The sequence below is a fragment of the Miniopterus schreibersii genome (assembly GCF_964146895.1).
Source record: "Miniopterus schreibersii genome assembly, chromosome: 19".
Lineage (NCBI taxonomy): Eukaryota > Metazoa > Chordata > Mammalia > Chiroptera > Miniopteridae > Miniopterus > Miniopterus schreibersii.
The window spans coordinates 2,478,729-2,495,823 of NC_138119.1; the positions used below are offsets into that span (position 1 = coordinate 2,478,729).

At 52.9% G+C, this 17,095-nt stretch overlaps 2 protein-coding genes and 1 long non-coding RNA gene across 5 annotated transcripts in view; 2 read left to right on the plus strand and 1 right to left on the minus strand.

The window, feature by feature from the left end:
• The window catches only part of CDC14A (cell division cycle 14A), a gene marked incomplete at its 3' end in the record, with an annotated part of 66,750 nt that extends 61,749 nt beyond the window's left edge, over positions 1-5,001 (plus strand). For all 3 annotated transcript variants that reach the window (XM_081120476.1, XM_081120473.1, XM_081120475.1), the window contains exon 16: positions 3,139-5,001. In XM_081120476.1, coding sequence (XP_080976602.1) covers positions 3,139-3,168 — 30 coding nt within the window. The remainder of the gene's footprint in view (positions 1-3,138) is intronic.
• Positions 4,448-9,585, minus strand: LOC308548647. The gene is made up of 4 exons (XR_013997643.1): positions 9,413-9,585; positions 7,182-7,399; positions 6,426-6,536; positions 4,448-5,175 (listed from the first exon to the last, which is right to left on the minus strand). It is a non-coding gene; the product is annotated as an uncharacterized lncRNA (long non-coding RNA).
• Positions 9,586-14,798: 5,213 nt separating this feature from the next.
• GPR88 (G protein-coupled receptor 88) lies at positions 14,799-16,329 on the plus strand (the record flags this gene model as incomplete). The annotated part of the gene is made up of 1 exon (XM_081121455.1): positions 14,799-16,329. The coding sequence occupies exon 1, from the start codon at positions 15,205-15,207 to the stop codon at positions 16,327-16,329; it is 1,125 nt and encodes a 374-aa protein (XP_080977581.1). The 5' UTR covers positions 14,799-15,204.
• Positions 16,330-17,095: the final 766 nt, after the last annotated feature.

Here is a 17,095-nt window from a genome sequence, read left to right on the forward strand (position 1 = left end):
TGTGCGGGGCCTGCGCCTCCCCCGCACTCGGCTCTCTCTCCGCCTGGTCTTTCAGCCCCTGCCCTGGCTCAACAGTTGTTTCTGGGGAAGCATTTTCGACCCCTCCAGGCAGATGCCCTTCCCTCTCCTGGGACCCTGTCCCCATTCCCTTCCCCCCGGCTTTTCCACTTCGCAGAGGCCTCGCTGTTTTCTCAGCTTCCCAAGCCTAGTAGGTGCCTAATAAATGTTGACTGAACTAAAAGTTGGGTAAAATATCGAGGTCTGTGGACATTAAGCAAAGAGAGAAGGTGGGAGCCTGTTTTCCTCGTGGGCCTCTGAAACCCTAAGGAAAAGCAAGATTTCAGCATTAGCTCTAATATGCAGTCATCCAAGGGTTTAGTTTTCCTACAAATGTGGCTTTACTAAAATAAAATAGGTTTCGTTTGAGAAATGTAAACATAATTTTGGTGCTCAGGTGAACTGAGAACACTCATGTAATCGTTGGCGGAGTTAAGCTGGGCGTCAACAACCTGTCACCTAACAACTGAACTCTGTTGAAAAGCACAGATTAAATTCCCCAGAAAAAAAGAGAATCTATTAAAAGTTATGTAAGGGAGGTGAAAGGATATTTTAGATATTTTAGATAGCATTTTAGTTAACCCAAATCGGCTGGTCCTTGGGGGTCTCGGAAATGCCTAGAGAACATTAGAAAAACGCCTGCACCTGTTTCTGGCTGATTTTTATCAGGAGCCTTTCGTGTTACTGTTTCCAACAAACCTTCAGCTGTGCCTCCGCCAGGGTCAGGGGAAGTGTTACTGTTTAGGAAAGGCAGATGCTTTCAGGTATCGCCAGACCTGGGGAAGCATCAGTCCGAACACGGGACACAAGGCCGATTCTAAGGCAGCTGCAGATCCACTGTTTCCCCCAGCGTTCATTTCCCCCCCTTTGCTCATTAAAACTTAAAACACTGGAGTTAAATATAAAATAAGATGCCTTATTGTCAAACATGTGCTTTCCCCCCTTTACTTATCTGTGTCATTAAAACAAAACACTTTTTAGGTGTTTTTTGCCTCTTGTTAGAACTCATACCAAGGGTAATGAGCGAACTGTTTTTCTTCCTTAAGGGATTTGGAAAAATGGGGAAATATAGGGGAAAAAACACACCAGTGAGTGTGGCAAAAGCACATGTGATTTTGAGTCAGGATTTTGACCTAGTAGGAGGCTAACGTTCCGGTCACAGGATCTTTTGGCTCAAGGTATTTGAACGTTGAAGATGCTTCATTCCTTTGCTGGCAAAGACCTTAATCTCGCATCATTCCTTATGATTTTCTGTTTTTGAAAGCCATCTTATAATTTTATTTATTAACGATCAGTCAGTATTTGTATCTACAATTATTAGATGTTTTTCTCCCCTGATTAGGTAACTAGGCTGTTTAAAAAAGAAACTCCCCCAGAAGAGCTGAATTTTTAAAGTCACTACCTACATCTGCCAAAACAGATTAGTAGTGAATTTCCAGAAAAGAACAAATTGTCTTGATCTCCTTACCTAACACTTTGTTTTATGTCAAATCTAACTGCTTTCAGAGAACAAGATTTCTTATATTTTGACATAAAAATTTTGGGGGCTGCACGTGTAAGGTAATTTTACTCTTATTTTCCAGGTTGAATATTGCTATATTCTTAATTTTATGGTGTGTGTACCATAAAAATACCATATATTCATGATAAATTTGATCTGGTTATTAACTCACTATAACCCTATTGACTTTACTGACCACATGAAATCAAATATTCTATTTAATTAAAATCTCTTGACTGTATAAATAAGGGCCACCTTGTAAAATAATAGTTATGCCTTGGGTCTCACTTCCTTCATTTTCACTGTCATTGCTGGTCCCCCCCTTCTTTTTAGTATTTAAGATGCATTAGGATATACAACTCGGATTTCAAAGCTGAACAAAGATAGTTTGAATCATTTAGTAAATTATTTGCAAAATGGGCAGATTCCTTTTTTACTGACCCCTGTGCTGTCAACAACAGAGACAAGCCTCAGAAACGATAAGGCCTATTCATAAAATAATTACTGGGGGAGGAGAAGGGGCGTTTGGTAGCCAGTCGAGTAAATGTTGTTCTAAGGTGTTTGGTTGGAAGAATTGTGCAAGGGATTTTGGTAATGTTTAAACTGATTTTGTGTTTCTTCTTTCGAATTGCTGATTGCTGCTCAAAAATAACTAGTAGGCATGTTTTCTGTCTTTTCTGGGTTTATTTTTACTGTCCGCGCTCCGGTTACATATCCCGACCTGTTCCTTTCATGTGTTAGCATCTCCGGCGATAAGGGAGGAACTGGCGTTTGCCTTTTTTGCAACTTGGGACTGTCTCTCGGGGCTGCTGCACTCTTTGGGGGCCTAAGGTCGGAGTTCAAAGCGTGCAGTGGAAAGGAGTTGCAGGCTGTTTTATTAAGTTCACCCGTCCTCGGGGAATTTATTTAAATGGCTGCTGAGTCCGCTGCTGTAGGAGCGTTCACATTTGTTGGATACGCGCTGCGTTTCATTCAGGAGTGCATATATCCTTAAAGTATGCAAGTAAGCCCTAGTTTGGTTACAGGTGCCATTTAATATTTTTAAGTAAAATTCAACACTATTGCATAAAAGCCTGGAGGCGAGTTTAGTGCTACCTACCAATTTTCAAATAATACTTAACTTTGCATCGCTGTTAATAAGTTAGAAAGCCTCTAACCCTCACCCGGGGACGTGCTTATTGGTATTGTCTTAGAGAGAGGAAGGGGGGGGAGAGAAACATCGATCGGTTGCCTCCCGAACGCACCCCACCTGGGGACCCAACCCACAACCTAGGTGTGTACCCCGACCGGGAATTGAACCCACAGCCTTTCGGTGTATGGGGAGGACACTCCAACCAGCGGAGCCGCCCCGGCCAGGGCAAGTTAGCGAGCCCTTTAAAACAGACGCTTCTCCTGCAGGCCCTTTCCCGGCCGAGCGCCTCCTTCTGAGCCAGCGCCCTGCGGCGCCCAGTTCCCCCAGGTGACTTCACTGACCACTTGTGCATTAGCCCCGGCCTGCCCCCCGAGGAAGGAGCCTGGTGCGGAGCCGGGCGCTCCGCGGGGTGGGATTTAACCTCACTCTGTGTCTCTCCCCCGCACAGTCCCTGCAATCTGAGTACGTCCATTACTAAGGCCTTGCCACTCGGTGAAAGCTGCTCTTAGGCGCAAATCTTCACCTGGCCGCGCAACGCAGAGGGACACAGCCGCCGCCGCAAGATACCTCCACCTCCTCCCGAGCCCGAGCCCGAGCCCGCGCCCGCGGCCGGGCGCTCCGGCCGGGCCCTGCGCCGACACCGCCCTCACCAACGCTGCTCAGGACCGTGGACGCCGCGCCGGGTGCCGCGAAGGGTTCTTTTTAATGTCCCGCGGGGATGCACTTGTTGTTTCGTGTACAGGTACAGTGTTACCTTATGTATGTATTGTGAACGCGAAAAGCCTATTTTCATAAATTTATAAATATATACGATTATGGAAAAGCTAGACTATATTTTGACTTAGATTTTCTTGCTCTTTGCTACCAAAAATAATTTGTATTTTGAACTTGTTTCGTATGGTTTTTACTACGATGAGTAGGCGACTCCTCTCCGCGAAGCAGCGGCAGGGGGCGAGCTTTTAGAATGACTTCTGTGTCCCGCGGGGCGGTGCATCCTTTCGGGGAAGCCGGGCCGCCGTCGGGAGCTCCTCCGGGTTTATCTCGAGTAGAATCCTCCTCTCTGGCTTCATTTAGGCCGTGCTTTTCCTTTGCTTTGTTGCTGAGCCGGTTAGCTTTGCACCCTTGGGGGCTTCAGCAAAATCTAGCGCCCGGCGGGAGGTCAGGATTCACCGGGTGGTTCCTGGAAAGCACGGCTTTCCTCCGGGAGAGGACTCGACATGCCCAGTGCTTCTCTTCCCTGCTGCCCGAGAGCTCCGAGCCCTTAGGATAGTCTGCGTTCCGCACGAGGCCGCGCTCGCCCGTCGTCGCACACGGCCGGGCACCAGGTTTAGACCCACGACGAGACCTGGAAAGGCTGCTGTGAGGCAGCTCTGCGCTTGAGGGATTCGGGTCCCGCGGCCCCCGGCCTGTCGGGGAGCTGGGCGGGCGCGGGGCCTCGGGACCCACAGCCCTGCGCCAGGGGCGGGCTTCCGCTCGGCCTCCGGGGCCCTCGGGGCTTCGCTTCTATGGGGCGTTGGGAGCCTTCGGTCCCGACTCCCTGTGTTGCTTGCTGGGTTCCTATGAAGTGTTTTCCTCTCTCTCACCGAGTTATTTATAATGTATTTATTAGGACGGGAACCTCGAGACTGTTACGAACGCTCAGCAAAGCATCTTGCTATATTTTACTTTTTTAAACAGGCATTTGAATGAATGTGTGGCTCAGGTAGGTTAGCTTAACCTTCAAGCAGGACAGCACCAAATAATTGCACTAAGTTGATAAAACAAAAATGAATTGTATGTTTTTAGGGATCACAAATTGTGGAATTTAATTGTACACACCTTTTCTAAAGCCGAAATAGTGACATATTTTATTATGAGTTTATTGTAAAAATAAAAATAAAAATTGGTGAATCATATAGGCCGATAGTATTTTTTTAAAATAATCAGTGAAAAGTGATTCAGAGGATGTCTGAATGGGGAAAGGGAACCACATTGATGTTTGAGTTCTGTGAACACTAATTTGTGTGCAGCTATTAAAATGATTGTAAAGTTGACTACTGTACATTTTCCATACTTGTGTGTATACTTGGTGTATACTTGTCATATGTATCTACATGTGTGTCTTAAGATTATTTGTACACATGTGCATATATAGACAAACCAAGAAGAGTTTGTACATAATATAGAGTATATAGCAAAGGAATTCTACTGCAATAATAAAAATTGTTTGACATGTATTTTGTTATGAATAGTTTACCTTCCGAAAGATATTTTGTTCTATTTTAAAGTGTATAAGAATACACTGCTAATAATAAACGTTTTCTGCAATTCACATTTTCCCTGGCTTTTCTAATTTGGATTTTGAGTCACTAATGCGCTGAAATCTCTTTATGATTTTATGTTTGATCCAATCCAGTCTGGTTGGTTCTTTCCATCGAGTTTCTCGAGGTCTCCATCCTGGATTTTCAGTTTGTCTTTTATTGACTGTCCAGGCCACGGTCACTTCCTAAAAATACAGGACAAGGACCACTAAGACATCTGACTGAATGTCACAGACATCAGATAATGTTGGTTTCTTGCTGTTTTTCTCTCCGTACTTTTCTGTTCTAATAATAAAACACTGATGGTGGTCAGTGTTTTGGGTTCTGCTTGGTCATTTATGACGGTGAATGATACACAAGAAATCAGCTTGGGAGGAAGAAACATTGGAGCTATTTTACGTATTCAACTGGATCTCTCTGGGTTGTGATGTCTCTGAGGCTCTTCCCTCCTCTTTTGTCTCTTAAATTTTTTCAGGACCCCTGGGAAAAGCTGTGGGCGGGAAGGTCGCCTCACTCCTTGAGCTGGGAACCTACCACTCAGCTGTCCTTGCTCACTGCCTGGGACAGCCGGGGACCGAGGTTGTCATCGGACATCTTAGAGGAGATTCCCTGTGAATTCACGAACCTGTCTAGAAGGGCAGAACGTCTTTTTTGACAGATTTAGTTCTTACTGGGGGGAAAAAAAAAAAAATGAACTAGTACCAACAAATTTCCCACCTATGGGCCACTGAGTTTCCTTGGTTACCCTTAGATGTCAACACACCTGGAGAGGTGAGGCAACACATATATTCAGCTGGATTCAAACAGCAGGAACATGAACTGGCCAACAGTAAGCTCCACAGATGTATTTTCAAAAGTGTTCTCTCTCGTATGTTTCCTCGGTGACGTACGAAACCATCAATATAGTAAAAGTCTCTTTTCAAGTCAATGGTTGGCCCATACACTGAGCAGGCCTCTGGTGTTTCGTGTCAGAGAAGAACGTGCTCTTTCCCCAAGTGCCCTCATGACGCTGGGAGAGCCTTGCGGTCCCTGCAGCACTCGGCAGAGCAAGAACTGGGTCTTGATGGCCTGTCTCCCCAGAGATTAATTAGGGAGATTTCCAACTACAGCAAGATGCAATTTACAGTACGGGAGAAAAGCCCTTTATTTACAGGTGGGTTGCGTCGGGGCTGAGGCACCCGTCAGCAGGAAAGTGGAAAATAATGGTATTAAGTTATTTTGAGCTGAATTGAAATGTTAATATATTCCCACCCCGTTCCTTCTCTATGGATTGAATTATGATAATCATATCAAGGAGAAAATAGCTTTTCTAGAGAATTTTAAAGGTTTTTTTTGGTGAGTGCAAGTAGAAACTTATATTGAAAGTCTACTTTTCATGCAAAACCCAGTGATTGGAGCTGGTTGTGAAGCGACAAACAAACATAAGCTGACTGACCTTCCCACTCGCCACGTCCCGCTTTAACCGAAGCCACCGGGACCGCGGAGAGTTGCATCACTGCTTTCTCCCCTCGGGTCCAGAGCAAGTTGACCAATGGTTTTTAAAAAGCTGGACAACAAACAGGACAAGGTAGTGATGTAGGCATGCGTCCCACTGCGATGTTTGCACTTACGTTCAACTTCAGGTTGAGGGGTAACAGTTTATCAGATGTATCTTGGTTTTGCTTTTATTTTTTGATTATCGTTTGCATTCAGCACTTGTTTGTATTAGCTTCAGGTGTATGGGCAGCGGATACACATTCATGTAGGTTACAAAGTACCCCCCGCATAACCCCAGCACCCACCTGGCCGCACACAGTTGTTACAGTATCGAGTGCACTCCCTATGCTGTACCTTACATGCCCGCGACTAGTTTGTATCTACCAGTTAGTACTTTTTAATCCCTTCACCCCTATGCCCCCCTTTTTTATGGGGGGCCGGTCCCGTGAGCTCCCTCCGCCTTGCGTGACCCAGGATCCCAGCTCCCTGGAGGACAGCAGGTGCTCTGCATAAACCTCGCCGTTTGCTTGGGCCCCGTGCAGCTGAGCCAAATTGTCATTGGGGGAGCTTGGTATCAGCGAGCAGCTTTCGCCAGGCGAGTTCCCCGGGGCCTCTCCAAGGCCACCCGTCTTTGTTGTTTTTTTGGTACACTCTGGATCTCAGCCAACTGATTTTGTAGGAACTAAAACCCATTGACATGAACGTGCAGTTTTACCTTAGGAAGCGGGCCCAGAGCCCCGGCTTTGAGAGGAGGGAGGAGGAGCGATCAGGAGGCGGGAGCGCCACCGTCCGGGTCTCGTGCTCCCCACGGGCCGGAGCGCTGGTTTCTCTCTTGTTTAAACGGATCAGCTCAGAAGCGGAGCAGCTTCCCTTCCTCTACACTCCGCTGGTCATAGTAGATGTGCCGCCGCCCGAATCTCCAATATCCCAACCCTTTCAGGGCAAACAGGAGGAAAACTCAGTCGTCTTTGCTTTAACACATGACCTCGTCTTACCACGTTGCTCCTAACAGTTAACCCATTATTCAGCGAGTGGAAAAAATAATATAGGTTAATACTGTTTTTAGAAATGGCAATTTCAAAAATACACAAGGAAAAAGTACTGAAAAATGAAAACTAAAAAGTAACAACTGTGACAAAAACAAAGGCACCGCTGAGGCTTTGAAAGGATACACTTAAAAAACTAAGTATACCCACTATTAAAACAAAATACATACTGGAAAGTGATACACTGCTTAAAATAAGGTAGGAGGCGAATCAAAAGAATAAAATACAATGAAATAATACCAGTTAGGAATGGAAGATTTAAAGCAATGAGTCAGGATAATCTAAAATAGAGAACAGAAAAAAGTAAAACAAAAGAATAAGTTTAAAACAAGCAACAGGGCTGCCCATGCAAAGGAGGTCACAGAAGTCACAGCCTCCACAGAGGTCACGGCCCCCCGTCTGGCTGGACCCCAAGGTCGAGCTGCTCTGGATCAGCCTGGGAGAGTCGGATCCCCAGGCAGCAGGTTTCTCAGGAAAAGACCTGTGAGCAAGGCCAGGTTTCTCAGGAAAAGACCTATGAGCAAGGCCCTGGTCAGCTCGAATTATCTCAGGTTTCCAGCCCCGCGTCTGCCAACCTGCAAATGCTGTGAGCCTGGGGGAATGTTAGGAATACACTTTTTTTTTTTTTTTGAATGATTTCTGTGAGCTGGACAATGTGCTAAGTGCCCTGGATCTTTAAGTAAAACCTGTTAGCCACCTTACTCTATAGCCCTGCCCTCAGATGTGCAGAAGCGAAGGGCCTTGGCCAAGGCCACACGGCTGGTGAGTGGGACAGCCCAGATTTAAACACAGAGCCAAGGCCATAGCCAGTTTCCTCACCTTTTTGCTGTGTTTCACATAGCCAATTATCGTCTGTTAAATATGGCCTGGTTGCTGTGGAAGTATACCCACCCAAATAAAACCCCAGAGCCTGGCCAGGGTGGCTCAGCGTCAGTCCTTGCACTGAAGGGTCACGGGTTCAATTCCCGGTCAAGGGCATGTACCTGGGTTGCAGGTTGGACTCCCAGCCCTGGTCCGGTCACATGCAGGAGGCAACCAATTGATGTCTCTCTCTCTCTTAAAAAAAAAAAAAAAGGCAATGGGATAAATATTCTCAGGTGAGGGTTAACGAACAATAATAATAATTTAAAAAATAAAATACCAGAAACGCCTCAAGCAAGACGCTGCTCAGCATTTGAAAGCTTCGGGTTGGCGCACACGTTGCCAGGCCTAGAAAAAGTTGGGTCAAACAGTTTCGTTGCTTTGAAAATAGAGCACGTTTGAGGCAGGGAGGCTCAGGGACAAGTCTATACATGTGAATAATCTCTTGCTGATTCTCGGCTAGCGTGCAAAATCTTTAAAAAGCCAAGAATCCGTACACTGGGACTTGGAAAAAAATTAAATTCTTGAAATTAAAAAAAAAAACCCTGTTGCCTGGCCGGGCGTGGCTCAGCGATTGAGCCGAGTCAGCCTAGGATCCAGGAGATCGGGGTTCGATTTCCGGTCAGGGCACAGGCCTGGGTTGCGGGCTCCATCCCCAGCCGGGAGCCTGCAGGAGGCAGCCGATCCATGACTCTCTTATCATTGATGTTTCTGTCTCTCTCTCTCTGAAATCGATAAACATATATTTTAAAAAATTAAAAAAACCTGTTATGTGGTATTGACAAGATGTGTCGGCCAAAAGGCAGAGAGTTCAGGTTTGGAGTTTCCATAGCAACCTGCCCGATTGGTTTTATTGGGCTCAGACTCTGGGCATGAGTATACCCGACTTACCATTAGAATCTGCTTGAGGAAAATATTCTATTAGAAGCAAATTTTACTTTTAGCTCATATGTTGCTTTTATTTGTGAAAGCATCACAGTTCTTACAAAAATCAGAGCTGTGTGAGGTTCAGCCTGTCCTTCCCCGGAAACCCGCTCACCTGGAGCAGCCGTGGTGGCGGATGAGCGTCCAGATGTTCTTTCTGAGGCACGTTCTCTACTTACACGAAGACTCGTCTGAACATCTGAAAGGCTGTGTCTTTTGTTCTTGCACAAAAGTGCTCAGTGTTCCCAGCGGCGGGCCGGCCGGGTGAAAACAGGCCCCTCCCCTCCTGGGAGGCACGTGGAAGCTGCTCACGTGTCCCACAGGCCCCGGACCATCAGTCCTTCCAGGGCTCGGCCTACTTCCCACCCGACAGAAGTCTCTTCGACTCTGAGTTTGGTGAAGTGTCACTGTCCTCCCTGCTCAGCGGTGACATCCTTAACTGTAGTCTCGTGCCTTTATGCTGTGCCCCAGGTCCCTGGACTCGGGCACGGGTTGGCCCCTTTATGTTTCACTTCACTTTTATTTATTTTTTCCCACTTTCTCTGAGTATTTCAGAAATTAAGTGCTGCGCAGGTTTCGTCTTTTGAGGAAGGCCCTTAGCCGTGAGGTCTGGAGGCCTGAGTGGAACCTGGTCCCGGCCGGCGTGTGGCTGGGGCAGGACAGCGAGGGGACCTGGGGAAGCCCTCAGGCTGCTGCCGGGGGGGGGGGGGGGGGGCTGGCCTACGAGGAATGGGCACAGCGAGAGAGGAATCCAACAGCGTGTGCGGACCCACGGAGATTGGAAGGTGGATGGTGGATTGATACTCACCCAACAAAGTCTGGGAGGGTGCTGAGGGCCTACAGATAGGAAGTTAAAACCGTCAAGTTCACGGTCTTCTGAGGAACACAGACCCGAAACAATGACCGTCCAGCCGGTGACTCAATTTCCCTGGGAAACGAGATAAACCTGAGGCAGGAGTGTGGTCAGAGCGTCTTCCCGCAGGGGCGGCCTGTGCTGAGAGGTTCGAAGGCAGCAGGAATCGGGGGGATAAATACCAGTGTCCTTGGTGATTAAAACCCTCATGTGTTCGCCTGGCCAGGAGTCAGGAGACTCCGCCTTCAGACAGGGGAGCCGTGGGTGGTCCCCGCCCCAGTGGGATCCCTACTTGCTGAACTTCAGGGTGGACCCAAGAGGCAAAGAACATCATGGTTTTCTAACCACCCGCGGTTGTCCTGCCCGAGGAGGTCGGCGCAAGGCAGCAGCTCCGGTTTCTCTTATTGGGTCCCCAGTGATTCTCATTCAGTCTTCAAGTTACACGGTTTCTTCCATTTCCCCCCGTTTGTGAGCCTGTCACCTCAGCTGAACGCTAATTAAGGATGATAATTGTGGCCAAGTCCCTAAGGGTGTACGATCTTTTTTCCCCATCAGTAACATGTGAAAAAACACACACGTGCACACACACGTGCACACGAACACGTGTGAGTGCACGCACACACGTGCACGCACACACGTGCCCACCCACGCATGCACCCATGCGCGCACACATGCACCCACACACACATGAATGCACACACACAAAGCCCTCTTTTAAAGTGATTTCATCTCATTGAAATGACTGAAAATACCTCCTAAACACTTAAAAAAATGAAGCTATCTCCATCAAGTTCCTATATCAGACAGAAATATTTTTAAAGCAGATTAAAAAAACAAACAAACCTATATTAAACCACTTACTGGAAGAAAAAAAGTCCCTTCTGGACAGAGACCAAGCCAAAGCAATTTGAGTTCAAATTGCTTTTCCTGGAAAAGTTGAAAATGTAGTTCAGAAAAGAAATGCCTTGGCAACCTCGCAGATGAACACTCAGGAGGGAAGGAGGTCACCCTCCACTCGTGACTCTCAAGCACGAGTGTAGAAAACTGTCAAAATGCAGGTTCCTGGGCCCAGACAGTAGCCCTGCAGGCCAGGTGGTTTCAGAGGCAGGCGATAGGAAGATTACAGTTCAATTAACTCCAGAAAGACAAATGTAGAGGTTTTTTAACTTCATCAGGCTGGAACGAGGACGTGTGGTCATGCTCTTGTTATGAAGGGGACGTCAGTGGGGCCACCTGTATTGGGTGTCACGGGACAACCTAGTTCGAGGCACAGGTCCGTCACTATGTGTGTGACGTTGGGTAAATCAGCGACAGTCTTTGGGTTTCAATGTTTTTTCTGCAAAATAAGTAGTTCGGGCGCCCCCTGGTTGAGAACCACAGTCGCGGTGTGCTCCCGGGCGGGCACGGCCTGGTGAGCTGCGGTCACGGAGGGGAGGCTGGGGACCCTCAGGCGTGATGGGGCAGGAACGGAGCCGGCGCCCTCATTACTGGATCTCACCCGCTCCAGGTGAAGGGCTTCGGGACGGAACAGACTACAGGTGGTTTCCAGCTCCCTGCTTCTCGGAAGTCATTTCTTTTCAAAGGTTATTTATTAATTTTAGAGAGAGGAAGGGAGAGAAATGCCGATTTGCTGTTCCACTTATTCATGAATTCATCAGTTGAGTCTTGCATGTGCCCTGCCTGGGGATCGAACCCACGATCCTGACCTATTGGGACGATGCTCTGCCCAACTGAGCTTCCCAGCCAGGGCCTGAAGCCAGTCCGAAAGCTCTCGGCGAGCCTGCTTGGGCCGCACGCCCCGCAAGCGCCCGCACCACTCCAAGCCTGGCCCTGGACGGCCCCAAGCCAGGGCTCCCTCGAGAAGCTCTTCTGGTTGTCTTCCCTCCAGCAGACCAAGAGCTGCGGGAGCGGGGCTGGGGCGTGGAAGGGCTGCAGACAGTCGCGGGCTGTGCTCAGGGTCTGCTCTGCGGCTGGGCCGCAGGCCCGGGGGACGCGCGGTTGACGGGCCACAGCTGCCACGTTCCCTCTGGTTTCCCGGAGCGTGGGAGGCAGTTGTGGCACCACGTGGTGGTGGATTGTGAAACCCTGTCCTGGGCGAGTCGGAATTGGCTCCCGTCAGGGCGGGTGTGGAACTGTATCGAGGGGGGTTTGCCAACAAAAGCTCTGTTTAAAAATAATCTAGTGTCACGAAGCCTGAGCGCGTGGTCACGTGAAGCTTCTAGAACACGTTAGAAAAATCAGTAATCACTGTGCTCTGTGGGATGACTGACGCGGGCTGTACCTGAGTATTCACAATGTGCCAGGTACTCTGACCGAAAGGAGAGCCTTGCCCTGGACTAGCCCGGCCACGTGGGAGGGGGAACCACGCCCAGGAGGCTGGCCGCCTGGGGGTATGCTCAGGTGTTCCGGGGGCCCACGGGTGGGACGGCCCCTCTCGGGGCTCAAGAAAGGAAGGCTTCCTGCAGGAGGTGACGGCTGAGCTCAGATCTGGAAGATGAAGACTTAGCCGGCAAAGGGGGCGGGCGGGGGGTGGAGGGGCAGCCAAGGGAATGAGCAGCAGGCACTGACCAAGCGGAAGTGCCCGGATGGGAGGGAGGGGAGAGGCGGGCACGGGCAAGAACGGCAAGTCCCCGGAGGGGCTGGGGCGGAGGTGGAGGAGGGAGGGGCGGGCAGGGGAGGCTGTGAGCAGAGGTCCCCTGGACTGTTCTGAGACTTCTGCAGACCTCAGCTCCTTCGGAGTCCCCGGCACACACGCCAAACATCAAACATGTTACAATGTATCCTGATCCCGCCTTGGAGTAACTTCCATAACAGTGAATTGAGTTGCGGTTGATTTTGAAGTTTCTACTTTATTTTTTCCAACACCATCTACCCCCTGTGCCCTCTTTGACCTCTACCCCCCCATCACCACTGTTGTCCATGCCCACGGATTCTCTTTTTTGCTCTTCCCCCCCACCCCCCCGTTTCCTTTATGCATCTCAGAACAAGTCATTTTTTTCGGTAACATTTTCAAGCGGTCTTGAAGAGCTGACGTGCTCCAGGCACTGTGCTTATAGGGCCCACGTGATAACAACCTTGCTTTAAACTTTCAGGTTTAAACCCACATAAACCTGGTGCCCCCCCCCCCGCCCCGCTTCCACTGCCCAATGCCCTCTCTCCCCTTTCTCCTGCCCTTTCTGAGTTTGAGCCGGGCACGTGGGCACTCGGCTAGACTGGCCCCAGCTCCTCTTGCAGCCAGGAGCAGCCGTGTGACAGAAGTCGTGGCCCTCGAGGCGAGGACAGAAGTGATACGTGAAGATTTCAGGTCATATTCTTACTACAGAGCTCACTCCCCGACCTGCTCATTCTTTGTCCGTCTCCTTGAGCCGGGGTGTGGATGTGGCAGGAGTGACGCTGTGTCAGCCTCATAGACAAGGGCGTCGGAGTCACCTGGAGGGCTCGTGAAAACACGGGGCGTTGGGCCCCACGGCCAGAAATTCTGACTCAGTGGGCCCAAAACGTTTCTAACACGTTTCCAAGTGATGCTGAGTGGAAACTTATTATTTGACAGGGTGACCGTGGCCCAGGCCAGGCGGGTTGGTGGATGCCCAGCTTAGAGCCCAGGTGTCCTGACACCCTGCCCAGTGTTTTCCCATAAAGCCAGGCCAACAGAGCCATAGTTACATTTTCAAATAAATGATTCTCCCAGAGAAAAATGACTTATTGGGGGGGTGACTTTTATGCAAAATTTATTTCCCACATGGGACGAGTCGTCCACTGCTGGTGCAGGGGTCAGCGTCAGACTGCAGGCCTCCGGGGTGAACCGCGGGACAAAAGGTTCTGAGGGGGCATCGTGGGTGCCCGCTCTGTGGAGTATTGGGGTCCCTTGCTTCCCCCGACTCCCACGTCTCACCTTCTGACTGGTGCACTTTCACCCTCTAACCCTTTTGTTGCTGACACACGGGCCAGACTGTGAGAGGAGCTTGGCCATGAGAAACAAGAATAAAAATCCTGATTTAAATGGCGGCTTGGGGATTTTCTGTGGATGCTCACCCGGTCCCAACGAGCCGACGAAAAAATAAATTTCCATTAGAATATAAGGTAATTCTCCTGATCCTGGGTCGGGGGGTATATTCCCCCTGGGAAACCCTGACCCCGCAATGCGTGGGTCCTGGATGAAGGACCTGGGGGGCGATATGCTGAATTTTATTCCAGCACTGATGGGATGGATGAACCAGGGTGAAAAGCGGGGTGACTGGGAGGAAGAGAGAAACTTGTTCATTACAGGACTTTCCAGGCAGGATATTTTTATTCCGTTCACAGTCAGAAGCTGGTGAATAATTCATGCCCCGCGCGGAGCCTGCCTTCTCCCCGGTGACGCGCGGCTGAGCAGGGGGCGCTCCCCGGGGGTCCGCCCCGCCGGCGCCCCTGTTGCTCCTGAGCGCAGGGTGGGGGCCCCGTCCCAGCTCAGCTTCTGCGCCGCCCCGAGGCCGCAGCTGCGGGTCCGCCCGGCGGTGCGCGCGGCGGGCTCCGGCTCCGGCTCCGGCTCCGGCTCCGCTCCCCGGGCGTCCGCCCCGTTGGTCCCGGGACGCAGGTGCTGACCCGGGGCGGCGGCTCCCGGCGTCTCTCGCTCCGCAGCCGCCCGCGAAGGACCAGCCCCAAAGCCGGGCCCCTCGCTCCTTCCCCCGCTGGGGTCTCCTCGCTCCTGCAGACCCGGGGCTCCCCTGGCGGCGCTGCCCGGTGCGCGTGAGTGAGGGTGTTTGGGGGACACGGGGGCCGTTCGGGGCGCTGCTCCGTCCCCGGGCTTCCCTGGCGCCTGCAGCTCGCGGAGGCATCTCCCGGGCGCGCGGGCGACGTCCCCGAGCAGGTACCTGTCAGCTGCCACCCCCGTCCCCCGGAGCCGCCCCGCCCGCAGCCCGCGCTCCTGCCCCAGCCTTTTGTGCGGGTGACAGAGCTGAGCGACGTCTTTGCGCTCCGGGCGGGCGCCGGGATGGGCCGCGGCGCGGGGGGCCCAGGGTAGCCCCAGGGGAGCCCCAGGGGAGCCCCAGGGCGGCCCGGGCGCGAGCGCCGCCAGGATGACCAACTCGTCCGCCGCCGCCACGCCCGCCGCCGGGGGGTCGCCGCTGCCGCTCTGCGAGGACGAGGAGCCGTGGGCGGGCCGGCGCATCCCCGTGTCCCTGCTCTACTCCGGCCTGGCCATCGGGGGCACGCTGGCCAACGGCATGGTCATCTACCTCGTGTCCTCCTTCCGCAAGCTGCAGACCACCAGCAACGCCTTCATCGTCAACGGCTGCGCGGCCGACCTCAGCGTCTGCGCGCTCTGGATGCCGCAGGAGGCGGTGCTGGGGCTGCTGCCCGCGGGCGCGGCGGGGCCCCCCGGCGGCTGGGACGGCGCGGGCGGCCGCTACCGCCGGCTGCGGGGCGCGCTGCTGGGCCTGGGCCTCACCGTGTCCCTGCTGTCCCACTGCCTCGTGGCGCTGAACCGCTACCTGCTGATCACGCGCGCGCCCGCCACCTACCAGGCGCTGTTCCGGCGGCGCCGCACGGCCGGCATGCTGGCGCTGTCCTGGGCGCTGGCGCTGGCGCTCGTGCTGCTGCTGCCGCCCTGGGCGCCGCGCCCCGCGCCGGGGGCCCCGCGCCTCCACTACCCCGCGCTGCTGGCGGCCGCGGCGCTGCTGGCGCAGACGGCGCTGCTGCTGCACTGCTACGTGGGCATCGTGCGCCGCGTGCGCGTCAGCGTGAAGCGGGTCAGCGTCCTCAACTTCCACCTGCTGCACCAGCTGCCCGGCTGCGCGGCCGCCGCCGCCGCCTTCCCCGCCGCCCCGCGCGCGCCCGGCCCCGGCGCCCCCGCGCCCGCGCTGCAGCCCCGGCGCGCGCAGCGGCGGCTCAGCGGCCTGTCGGTGCTGCTGCTCTGCTGCGTCTTCCTGCTGGCCACGCAGCCGCTCGCCTGGGTCAGCCTGGCCAGCGGCCTGGCGCTGCCCGTGCCCTGGGGCGTGCAGGCGGCCAGCTGGCTGCTGTGCTGCGCGCTGTCCGCGCTCAACCCGCTGCTCTACACCTGGCGCAACGAGGAGTTCCGCCGCTCCGTGCGCTCCGTCCTGCCCGGCGTCGGGGACGCGGCCGCCGCCGCCGCCGCCGCCACCGCCGTGCCCGCCGTGTCCCAGGCGCAGCTGGGCACCCGCGCCGCCGGCCAGCACTGGTGACCCCGCCGCGCCCAGGGCGGCCGAGCCCCGGCCCCGCGCCCCCGGCGCCTCCCGCCCTTGGAAGGGGTCCCCCGACCACAGGCGGCCGCGCTGAGCCCGGGAAATCGGTGCGAGGATTTCGCCTTCCACCCCGTCAAGGGGGGCGGGGGAGCGCAAACCAAGGTCTCCCCCTAAACGGGGTCATTTTGGGCAGCCACCTGGCTTTCGCCCCTTGTTTCTGTGGTTTTAGAGAAATCCCAAAGTCAAAACGCCGGGCGCTTCGAGAACTTGCAAACTGACGTTTCAGAAGAGCCAGTTACTTTGTTTCCAGTTTTGGAGAAATAGCCGGGGCGACTGTTACCCTTCGCCGGGGCGACTGTTACCCTTTGCAGGGGCGACTATTACCCTTCGCTGGGGCGACTGTTACCGTTCGCTGGGGCGACTGTTACCCTTCGCTGGGGCGACTGTTACCCTTCGCTGGGGCGACTGTTACCTTTCGCAGGGGCGACTGTTACCCTTCGCTGGGGCGACTGTTACCCTTCGCCGCCCATCGTCTGGTGACAGAGAGGACGCGCCGGCTGCGCAGGAGCCGGAGGAGGTGTGGGCGCTTCCCAGGTGCTTAGAAAGCACCTTTGTACCTGCGTCTGAAGGACTGACCCGCAGGTGTGCCCCCCCCCCCTTAGGCGCTGCCTGAAGACCTCCAGCCCTTTATTCTTAAAGGGTTTTTATAAAACAAAATCATTCCTGAATGACAGAATCTTAGCCAGTGAGAAACCACCACCACCCA